This window comes from Colias eurytheme, chromosome 6, assembly GCF_061535395.1.
Source record: "Colias eurytheme isolate Ceu_HAF_F1 chromosome 6, ilColEury1 Martin Lab GWU primary, whole genome shotgun sequence".
NCBI lineage: Eukaryota > Metazoa > Arthropoda > Insecta > Lepidoptera > Pieridae > Colias > Colias eurytheme.
Genome location: NC_142985.1, coordinates 7139335 through 7151677, shown reverse-complemented (window position 1 = coordinate 7151677; position 12343 = coordinate 7139335). Strand labels below are relative to the sequence as shown.

Genomic DNA, 12343 nt, shown 5'->3' with positions numbered 1-12343 from the left:
AAGAGTATTGAGTAGTAGGTGGTACATCATTTTATCAACGGTAGGTACCTACTAGTTGAATTAATACTAAGTTCAGTAAAATATCAAAGTGGATAAAGAAACACTTAATCATACTTTCTCACGGAGAATGTATTTATCTCATCTAAGATATACCTTTAATCTGATATCAGTGTCATGTTGCACAGAATTAGCATAACACTGTTTGTAATAAAATGTAAGAATGTTTTCTCTTCGCAGCTTCATCTACTTTTCGAATGCAAATATCAAATTTTCTATGAATGAATAATCGGGACCGTACTCATATATCTCGGATGCAATCGCCTTTATAATTATTTGCAATGTTTACTTAACACCCTTTCACACATGAAGGAACTTCAATAACGCAGCATTTGAGTCATAAGGGACAGGGCAGAGCACCCCACGTCAAACGAATAGGTACGAACGTTGAAAGAATTATAGGTAGGTACCTACTCATTTCTCAATGGATATGTAAGCATTGTGACAGAAAATTTTAAGAATTTAAGTTAATTAAAATAAAGATTATCCTGTTAAATTAATTTAAGTAATCTTATGATATTTTCTTTCTTGGATTAATTATGATTTAATTTCACAGGAAGAAATAACTCAAATTTACGACGAGAGTGGTTAATAGTAGTACATTTACAGTTATAATAAATGCGTAAAGCATGTTCGAGTTATAGGTTAAATGTCGTTTTCAGACGTTAACCGAGGTTTAAGTGATTAATAAATTTAATCTTGAAGATAGTGAAATCTAAAAATAGGCACGACCCACTTGCAAGGGTTTATATAACGACTGTGGACATACCTATTAAATAGGCAATACTCATAAGCAATAATATGTATTCAAGTATGACTTATGAGACGTACCTACATACTATGTCTCGTATTATATGTATATGTACTTGCATTTACAAAGTCAGGCATCACTCCTTGTTTCATTCGATCCATTTAAATCTAAACAAATCAATTTTAAATATGTATACAACCGACAGCAATGAAACGTACGAAAACTTTAAGTTAATTATAAAAATATGACTTGTGCCGTCGCGTCAGCACAATATAGTTTACTTATTGGGTCATGTATCATGTTACATTAATATGTATTGTCACTTGTACTTTAGTTGGTAATTGGCTGCAATATAAAGAGGTTGTCAATCCGTTGTTTCATTCAGCTATCCAAAATATATAAAGCCGCTACATGACTTTGTTATGCATTCAAACAAAAACTTTTCCACTTCATAATTCATAATTAATTACTTATCTCATATTCATTCACGAAAACATTTTTCAGAATTGTTTGTTGTAGGTAAGTAGGTATATCTGCATAAAATGTTTATATTTCAAAAGTCTAAGTACTTCAATTTAACATGTAGCTTCTACATACCTAAACTCTGAGTTAGGTATGTACATTCTGGGTCTTACGAAAATGATGATTCCCTTTGCTACTTCAAAAGATAAGAAGTTAAACCTGGGTTTGTTATAATGACGATAAAAATCAAAGGCGACGACAGTTTATACGTCGTTTGACGAATAGATAAGAATCTATCGAACGATAAAGCGAGATGAAGACGGCGCTTGCAGCGGATGTGAGTAACGTAATTCCATTCTATTTGAATATATCATTCGACAGAATGTAGGTTTATTGCTACTTTTCTCACGGAACTAATACATTATCAAAAGCTTTAATTGAAAACATTTCGCCATTTGTCCAAGCCATTAAAAATAAACATTTGATTGCGTAGTTACTCGGTTTTAAAATGTTATATTTTCATAATTTTCATTACTTACTTATAGATATATAGATATGTATATGCTTTTGTAATATTTGAATAAAAATATTGCAGCTGTCGGGACTAATTTGATAGCATAGTGACTAACGGTAACAAGAATTGGATTTCTTAAGCTTGTACTTTGAATAGCAAGTAATATTATAAGTATAAAGGATCGTTAAAGAATGGTCAAGCCCCGATTTCATATTTCGCTACGTGATGACCGCCGTTTGCCAGGGACATCACCATGTTGCTATCTTTTTACGTATTATCTTTACAAGGGGTCGAGTGTTTCCAGGGGAGCTGAATGGTATTAACTGCTATGTTAGTGACAATACAAAGATATCTTCAAGAGGAAACCGGTTTCAGGCCTAAATGGGTCACACGGTTCCAGCTCCCGAGGTTTTGTTAGTGCAACCGCGACATTGCTTTTTGCTACGCAATTCGTTACTTCGCACTTTTTATTTTAAACGTATTATCGGTGTTAGATTGCTTCTGTCACGAAAAAATACTTACTAGGTATATGTTAGTTTTCCTTATCATGACATTGGAGTCTACTTTCAGTCGTATAATAATTTTAAAGATAATATTAAAAATAAATATTAAGACAGATCGTCAGCAGTTTCGATTACTATATAATTTAACTATTTTGAAATTTAATGAATAAGACGACAATGCATATCTTTCATTAATTATAGGTGGTACGTACAAGTTAATTAAAATTTAATAATTGTAAGCGACCCTTATGCTATGAAGTAGGGACGTTCCTATACCAACGTGTTCATACCATTATTAAATAGTTGTGGGGAACTGATAGATAGGTAGATATAATAAACATTATATTGCAGTGTTGAACGTCACAGATTTTATTTATTAGATGTAAATGAGGATAACTGAGGGTCTCGAGGTCGCGGCCCTCCTGAAGCCATCCTGGCGCGCGTTTCTATGCTAATCTTCATACTAGCTCGAGTCAGCGACAGCTATTAATGGTTATGGCTGCTGTTTTCTCTTAATAGCCATACTATTTGTGTAGCTCAAGCGATACGCAATGCTTTTACGAAACGTCTACGCCTACGAAGCTCACAGACATAATCTACATGAACTAGTTAAATTCTACACGTAACGTGTATTCAATTCAAATATTATCATGGGTGATTTAGACAACAAATACCGAGCTCTGAGGCTGACGATGCTCTGGCACTGAACTATATAGCGGATTAGCATACAAACGCGAGCGGCGACACTAGGCACGGATGGGTGCGGGCGAGTTGGGCATTCGTTATAATTTTGAATGTATGAATGAGAAATAGTTATGCTCCGGAGTGGGCGCGTGGGACGCGTGCCGACAATAAGCTCAGACAAGTCCTGGGCGTCCTTGTCAATGTGAGCCGCTTCCAGCCACATCCGTCTCTTGTCATTATTTGTATTTATGCACTCCCGTACAATGGCGGAGATGATAAGCAGAAACTAATGTAAGAAATGCATTTTAAACACCACATAAATGACAAACTGAACAATTTTTATTTCGACTTCACATTCATTTGGAATTTTATATGCGATATTGACGATGTCGATTTTTATGCGATCGTTAAAGTTTTATGCGAAAAACCCAGGTAAGCTTATTTTGATATTGTCATATAAAACGATTTCATAATGGTCATAATGGAGCGTTGGATATTTAACATTTTCTTGCATTAGAATTAGTTAAACTTTATAAAATGTGTTTATAGTGTATAATAAAATGTTAATAAAAGAATAAAATTTAGTATACAAATATGCATTTAACATTATGCACTCCCTTCTTTTAGAATGTGTCATGGCGTTTGCTCATTTTTGTGTTGCTTTCAAAGGATGCTGTTAACAACCACTTTGAAAGAGCGAGGATAATTTGATCGGGGTCGCGTTTCTATGGGAATCCCGTTGAATGCATTATCACTATCAGCCCAAACATTTACGGTCATTGTTTAAACTCGCATTCTTTTAATATTTAAGTTTATAAGAGTTTTCTTCGCATTAAAAATTATCAACAGAATGGAAAGTTAATTAAAATAGCTGAATATGAAGTACTTTGTAAATGTTAGGAGAAATAAATTAATAAGAAATATAGTGTGGGTAACTATTAGATTGATTTTTGTAAATACGTAAATGATAAAAAAATACAGAACATTTATGTGAGGTAACAGTGCAACATAACTCTTAAATAACAACAGGGTAAATAAAAAAGATATAGCATGTGATAAAATAACATATCGAACTGCAAAAATATGTAAATTTTGAACATGATATACGCGTCTGAGGGGATAAGACGGTCTTGCAGTTGCAAACTCTTATTTCGTTAATCTCGCCATAGGTATTCAAATGAGGGCTTATGATTTATTGAGTGGAACATTATCATTTTTATTATTTGTTATTCTTACACCTTTCCTAAGGGCCGGAAGCCACGCGGCCTGTGTCTCTGTGTAGTCAACCGTGAGACTCTGCAAACGCACGTTACACCTATAAAAACTGTACTACACTTACCTGCACAAAAGCGAAAATTATCATAGTTTACATATAAATTTTACGCGAATTCATTCTCGTATTCAAAGTGCCTCGATATTCGTCGATTATAATGATAATATCGTCAAGACACGAACGTTTGAAGTGTAGAGATAGCTACGCCGTGAGAATCGAATATTGATTTTTATTCTATAGATCTTCATGTTAAACAATTCAAGATAAAGTTATATCACGTTCAATTATCAAAATTGATTGTTTATAGAATTCAAAATAATAGCAATAGGTATACAAACACAATATATCTACGTTAAAATAAATATGATATCTACTTACGTATGTTGGCACATTAAAATATATTTATGATATTTTTTTGTTTCAAGCGTTTTAAGACTAAGATAAAGAAATAATTATTTAATTTGAAATGATTTTTTTTTCTTAAAAAATATTTCTCATAACATTATTTATACTTACGGCCATACTTCCTTATGGAGACTAAGATGAGTGTCTTGAGCTAGCGGAGGAAGCTTGTAGTAATCAGTGACGAGGGACTGCGGCTGCTGGTCGTCTACCCCTAGGACTGCGGAGGTGGCGGCGCTCAGGGGGTGTTCAGGGCCTGTAGTGTAGTACGCTCGCCAGGAGTCCCCGCTCACCTCCATCACTTCTTTACGCCGTCTATTGAAAAAATCGTTTGATTTAGATAACCGTCTATGTGTAAATAAAAAATTAATTGTTTAAGTATTTGCTTATAATATTATTACGAAAGGAACAAAAGCGGTAAGGGATTTTTATTTATAATTCATGTGGTACAGTGGAGCATTTTATAGACTACTAGCGGTCCGCCCCGGCTTCGCCCGTGGTACATATGAAAAATAGATGTTGGCCGATTCTCAGACTTACCCGATATGCACAGAAAATTTCATGAGAATCGGTCCACCCGTTTCGGAGGAGTATGCAGAGTGCAGACTAACATTGTGACACGAGAATTTTATATATATAAGATATTATTTGCGCCGGACCGTGACAGAGTTTAGACGTGTATGTAAAAATCATTTAATTTTATTTGCAATTGCAAAAATAGCATCGTCGCATTCGTCTACAGAAATAGACTAATTTAATTATAATGTCGCGCATTGATCTCTACGTATTAAACGAGACATCATAATATTCTTGTACATACTTCAACCTGTTATTATGACGTTTTAAAAACCAGCATTCTGAGTAGGCAGCATTATGAGGTCATTTTTCATTGAGTCTATAGAATCAATGAAGAAGCACGACGTGAAATACCCGTACACCCAGTCTGTAGTTTTACGACTGACCGACTACAAGTTACGAACCAGTTATTAGGTGTGACCATTTCGGTACGGATACTGACCTTTGATTGTAACCATCTGCAGTCGTCATCGCATAATGTGACGATACAACATACTAATTGTTGCGTACATCGTGAGGTGAGTCAGCAAACCAAGTGTCCAATTGAGCAAACCAGTTATCGGCATGATTTGGACGTTGCAAACTAAGTTGTTCAGCTAGGTCCTGTTCATGTATTTACTTCATAAGAGGTTTTTCTAGTGTTGGGTAGCTACGTCAAATAAGCAAAAACATGTATGACCAAATAAACGCTCCAATACATTAGACGATATGCCGGTTGGTAGGTATACGTCTAATTCGAAATCAGGTCTAGCGAAGATTTTGGCGTTTTGCAATAGCATTCGTGTATTGCACATACGTCACGTGGGCAGGGTCACCTGGTGCCGCTCAACCTGAATGTAGAACAGGTCCAAACCACTTGCAGAACCGGAAGGATACGAAGCAAATCCCTGTTCCCTCGCAACCAGTTTAGGTCGCCTGACGTCACGCCCAGCGGTATACGACGATGCAGACAAATAAATAAAAAATGTTGGAAGCACGCGTCGGACGAGTTTGACCGGATCGTAGTTCTACCTGATTCCTGTTCCTGGTGGTTTATTAATATCTCAGGAGGTCATAAGTTATCACAACAAAAACTAAACAATAACGTTACAATCCAAATAAAATTATGTATATGGTCCAAACATTCTAATAACACTTCAAGTAGGTACCTATATTACTTGCCACTTGTATCATAGAATCAACCGTCTACCATAAAAAAATATATGAATAAAGCTCTTTCCGATATACATACTGTGATTATCACAGACATGTATATGTGATTATCTTACGCTATTGTTGTGGTTACGTGTTTTGATAAGACATATGTCAAACAGTTTCACTATTAAGTGATTTCGTGATAATATCCTTTAATAAATTGATATTGTGTAATAATATATTAAGTGTATCAAAATAACACAATATGCATTATTTGATCAGAATCTAGTAAATCTAGCTTCTGGTGTTAACCAACCGAAACGTGAGTCATTTGACAAGTTAACTGGCAACTGGGTGCACCACGTGAATGTAATTCCGGTAGGTGCTCACGTAAAAATCGTGCAAGAATCTAACAGGTTTGCTGGGGTCCTTGCGAGGCCATCGGGACTGGTCTAACCTGCCCTGCGCACCTGAACCTCGAATTTCCGATCGGTCTCTTCTAACACGTTTATTTGCGAACGTAAACACACTACCGTTTTTTCACCTACTACGCCTATGTCCACAAACGGCGTGGAATCGGAAGAATTTAGGACAAACAATTTGAGCAATCTCTCTAACAAAGCGCTGTCGAATCGCGCCTCTATAAATAATTAATTGATTACTCTTTTCTTTATTGTCAATTGTTCGAGACATTTGAGCCGTTTCGCAATTTGCCTACTCGTCGTATGTTTGTTTGGTTCTGACTATTGAATGGAGCGATTAGAAAGTACGGCGCGCAGCTGTCACGAAGACGTGACGTATGCTAGAGCGGAACGGATGGTATCAAGCAAAGGGTTGGAGATATTTCTGAAACTCAAACAAAGCATTCGATGCGCCTATTTATTCACGACAGTTTCAGACAGCTTTGTTCTTGGTGTTACGATTACGAAACATTTAACAATGATAAAACAGAATTTTTGAAACTTTAGAACGGCGGCACGAAATGTAATGTCAAAGTCTTATACAAAATATAGATTTAAAGTCAATTAACTGTGAGTCACATTTATCTGAGGTCGCATGGAACGTACAGCGAAGTGTCAGCATTGGCGGCGTGTTTCGAAAGGCACTCGTCCGCGTCCACGTCCGGTGTCGCGTCCAACTATCGATCATTCGGTTCGTTAATAAATAACACGTTGGCGTCGTCCGTAGCTTATCTCGGCTGTTCGGGCATGTGGAAAAATTTGGTGTAGGTGTCGTAACGGAGCGGCACGCACGTCTCGTAGGGTTGCGTGCGCCCGCCTGGCGTGCTTATCCTCTGCGGTCGTTCCCCTCCCTCGACCGCTTCGTTATTAATCTTTAATTAAAATGCAACCAGACTCCGACACACTTTAATTATCACTAAACCACCAATTACACTATGATGAAATTAAATCGATCTATCGATAAACTTTTCAATTATCTACCAACCTACAAGTTACATACGTACATAGTTTGCTTTTGCTTGAAAAGCTTTGATATCGGTCAAGATACGGGCAGATTTCCACCATAAATACAATCAAAATAAAAATAGTTGATAAAAAGAAATAATGAAAGAAGAAATGAAAAAATACGCAAATATAAGATACGGGAATAGCTAAAAATTATTTAATTATGATGTCGAGTATCTACTCAATGCTACATGTAAAATCACGATGCGTAATACCTTAAGAGATATAACGAATCGTACACTTGCTATGGAACTGGCTATGCAGCTTCACCTCGCTCACCCGGCAGGTGCAGGCGCAGGGAAAGTGCAGGGAGCGGCTCCTATCACGCACGCATTATCATCTATGATAAGAGAAACTTGTATGAGCCCAGCTAATGACTCATTTATTACACTTATATCATTACAATCATAGTGATAAGGTGCTTAGTACGAAAATACATTACTAAATATTATTAATTATGAAAGGATTGATTATACACAAAATAAGTAATTAATAAATTCTAATTATTTATATAAATATTATCTAGGTATATCTTAATACTATTATAAAGGCGAAAGTTTGTAAGTATGGATGTATGGATGTATGGATGTATAGATGTTTGTTACTCTTTCACGTAAAAACTACTGAACCGATTACATTGAAATTTAGCACACATATAGAGGGTAACTTGGATTAACACATAGAATAGGTTTTATCCCGGAAATACCACGGGAACGGGAACTGTGCGGGTTTTCCTTTGAAAACGCGGGCGTAGCCGCGGGCGGAAATCTAGTTTATTAATAATACCAAACCATAGATTTTTTGCCTGTAATAAATAAATTGAATTATCGGATCCCAATTAATTAATTGACCAATTAATGATTTTGATACATTAGGGTAGAAAATTATAGATAAATATATATCAGTATTCCCACAGTATAACTAAGGATACAGAATGGAATGTCACATAGCTGCATTTTGTCAATTAAAGAATTCATTGTCTCGAATTGCGGCTACCATTGGCCGCACGCTGTTATGGTATAAAAAACAAAAATTCTTTATACAGGTATAAATAAATAAACGATGAGTGCAGACTGAGCTACATTCAGGACAGAATGAACCAAACGAGTAACATTTTCGACAAACCTCTTTTTGTGTTTTGACGAGGCACGCATATACGATGATTCATTTACGGAGATCTTCACCGTATAAGTATGGTTAGTATCATTATTACTTACTTCTGTTTTCTTAGCAGTATTATATACGGTCATCAAGAAATGTTTTCTTGGAAATATGCACCCACGCAGTTGATCGTTGGATACATAGACATACATAATTATATGTATCATGTACTTGGTTTTGCCAACCGTGGCTGCATAATTTCTATTAGGTAGTTATGTTGGAAACATAACAAAGCTAACACAATTATGTTTTAGTAGTATTTAATGCAATTAAATCGTTGTCACTTTGCTGATTGAAGTCAAAACCAAATGTAATGGCTTGGTTGTAAAAAAACATGAGAAATAAATAGAAAGCTACTCGAGGAAACCAAGTGCCATAACTTCATAAATATAAGCACATAATATATATAGAGCTGTCTCTTAACTAACTGTATTGAAAATGTGATACTTGACGTGGACATTAATTGAATAAAGGAACTGTTCCTTTTCACAGTTTTTTGTTAAAATCGTTGACCGTTGATTGACACGAGTCGCGAACACGTCGTGATCTCATTGAAAAGTTTAAAACTTGCCCGGTAGAGCATACGTTGGGTGTTCATTGTACAGCTCCTTGAGTTGTATCTATAGTATTGTGAGAATTATGAAAAAAATGAATAGTTACCACATCGAATGGCAATCATTATAATTTGAATGCATTATCTACATTTGAAAAAGATCATCGTCGTAATCCCGATATGTAGTATTTTAAAAATGTTCGTTATAAATACTATAATTACAGTATCTATACTGTGATTATTAAGTTATTATTTGTTAGAATGTAAAGTTTAATAAAATACACTTGGCATAAATGCATTATTATATTGGAAATATTATGGTTTGGTTTAATACGACCGTTCTAAGTAATTGCTGGTGAAGAGATACGACGTTAGTACCTATATAATTATAAATAATTTTATTAATAATCATTGATTGCTATTAGGTATATGTTTATAATAATAGACGAACTATAAGAACAACATTTGTTTATCATCTAATTAAGATGTATATTTATAGACTTCCGTTTTCGCAAAATATGTACAATGGTCAATGTCAGTAGTTAAGATACAAAATTTTGTACCAAAATAATAAATTGAGTGTGTGAGTGAAGTGAATTCTCTATTTTTCCTTACACTGTGTTCAGACACTCCGTTCCAATTATGCTGCGAGCAAGCTTTATAAAAACTCCCAGACGTTTATCACAAATCATTTTAAAATTATCTTTAGCTGCCGTTCATACAAACATGACAAAAAACACATAGCATCGGTAATAATCATTCGATACAGCAACTATCTCAAGATCTTAATAAATAATAATTTCCTTCTGATGATCTACTGATAATATTTAGTTTTATATGTAGGTTATTTTATTTATGATAACATAACATTTTTACTTAGTTAAGTAAAGTTTAAAGAAAATTGTGTATCCAAAGATTTATTTCTTTGTTATTTTTAGTTTAGAACCTTACTCCTACTAAATACGATCTCCCCATTAAAACATTTATTATGACAAATAGCTTCTGTGGTGAGCAGTGACTAGTATCAAATTTTGGGTGAAATAATATACACATATGAATATCGCCTACAGCGCAAGCTTCTTACTAAATCATTATTCATTACCTACCTGTATAAATAATTTCCGTTTTGTCACTTTCTTAATTTACAAATACGTGTGTGGTCTATAACTTAAAATTAAATGCATAAATTGTAATTTATCATACATACTTAGATAATTAACTCAAAATTATTATCTAATATATTCTCTGTAGTTCACATGACAAATCCAAAAGCGATATTAAGAAGAGTAAACCTTTAATAAAAAAACAAGTGTAGCACTGAATGATGATAGTAATAATATATTTATAAAAATAATATACTCTATGAATTATGTGTGGTGGTAGATGTTGTACAGTTGTACTCTAGTAACTCTGATAAAATAATAATTAATTAAACCACCATTTTTTTTTATTTATCATATACTAGAGGTCCGCTCCGGCTTCGCCCGTGGTACATATTTCGCAATAAAAGGTAGCCTATGTCCTTTCTAGGGTATCAAAATATCTCCATACCAAATTTCATGCAAATTGGTTCAGTAGTTTAGGCGTGATTGAGTAACAGACAGACAGACAGAGTTACTTTCGCATTTATAATATTAGTATGGATTATTATGCATTGTCTTCCATATACATAGTGTTAGTTTGTTAACATCATGTTTCAGCGCTGAATATATTACTATAACCTCACGTTTTGTGCAGTATAAAAGTGCAAAAGCTCGTCTATCTATATAATACCACCCGGTTGGCAAACTATCGCCCAAATAAATCAGTTGATGTAAATTATTTTATTCTTCTAGAATTGGATTCTTTAGAATGAAAATAAAAAACGTCGTTGGAAATATCATGTGACTTAGCTACTTAAAATAAGCATGAAGATATAAATTTAAGAACGATGTCGCTTTTGCCGGCGCACAATGCGGAGCGCTATCGTAGCACGCATTGTGCAGTGCGAATTGGAACAGGTTGTGGCTGGCAGGTATCTATATAATGTGATTTATGTTCGATTATTCTATAGTCTAGGGACTATAATTAAATCGCGAATCTATTAGGTATGCCCGAAAGATCGCTGACACGGCCCACGGAAATAAACCGAAGGTGATTTACTACATTCAGCTGCTATATCGCTTTGTCTAACTTAAGAAATTTTAGATAAATTGTCTAAACTATCGACACGTCGCACTATTTCAGCGAGTTGTAAGATTTACAACTGGACAACGATAAGACTAGAATTTATTCATGGGTCTTAAGTGTAGAGCATAATCAACGCCTTCGGAATGTGCGGACCGTTACGTCAATAACGCTAATAGTTTGTAAACCGTTTTAAAAACAAACCTAAAAAATGGGCAAAACTCTTTTATATCTAAATGAATATGTAAGAAAAAGTAAACAATCCTCATGATTTTAAATAAACGTTTGTATTAAAATAAATTATAGGAAGATTAAATAAAAAAACATAAAGAAAAAATCATTAAAACAAGTAAGTTGTAGGTATGTTGACAGATGTCGGCGCCTCACCACTACGCGAGCTTATTAATAAGTACAAAAATTGTGTACAACTCGTCAGAGAACCGACAATTGTGAGAACGCGATCAATTATACCTCACTGCAAATAGTAATTGTCAACATCCTACAAAGTACGAATTATCAGTGAAAGAATGTTTTCATTATCGGTATTCTGTTAAAATAGCACGTCAATCATTTTACGAAGTAATCAGCGATGTAACGATCGCGCGAGTAGGGCCAAAGATGGCAGAGCTCAAGATAAGCTT

General features: G+C 34.7%; 1 protein-coding gene across 3 annotated transcripts in view; it reads right to left on the bottom strand.

The window, feature by feature from the left end:
* Positions 1-12343, bottom strand: part of grh (grainy head) — a 91275-nt gene that overhangs the window by 39639 nt on the left and 39293 nt on the right. For all 3 annotated transcript variants that reach the window (XM_090102847.1, XM_090102846.1, XM_090102845.1), the window contains exon 3: positions 4761-4961. In XM_090102847.1, coding sequence (XP_089958973.1) covers positions 4761-4961 — 201 coding nt within the window. The remainder of the gene's footprint in view (positions 1-4760; positions 4962-12343) is intronic.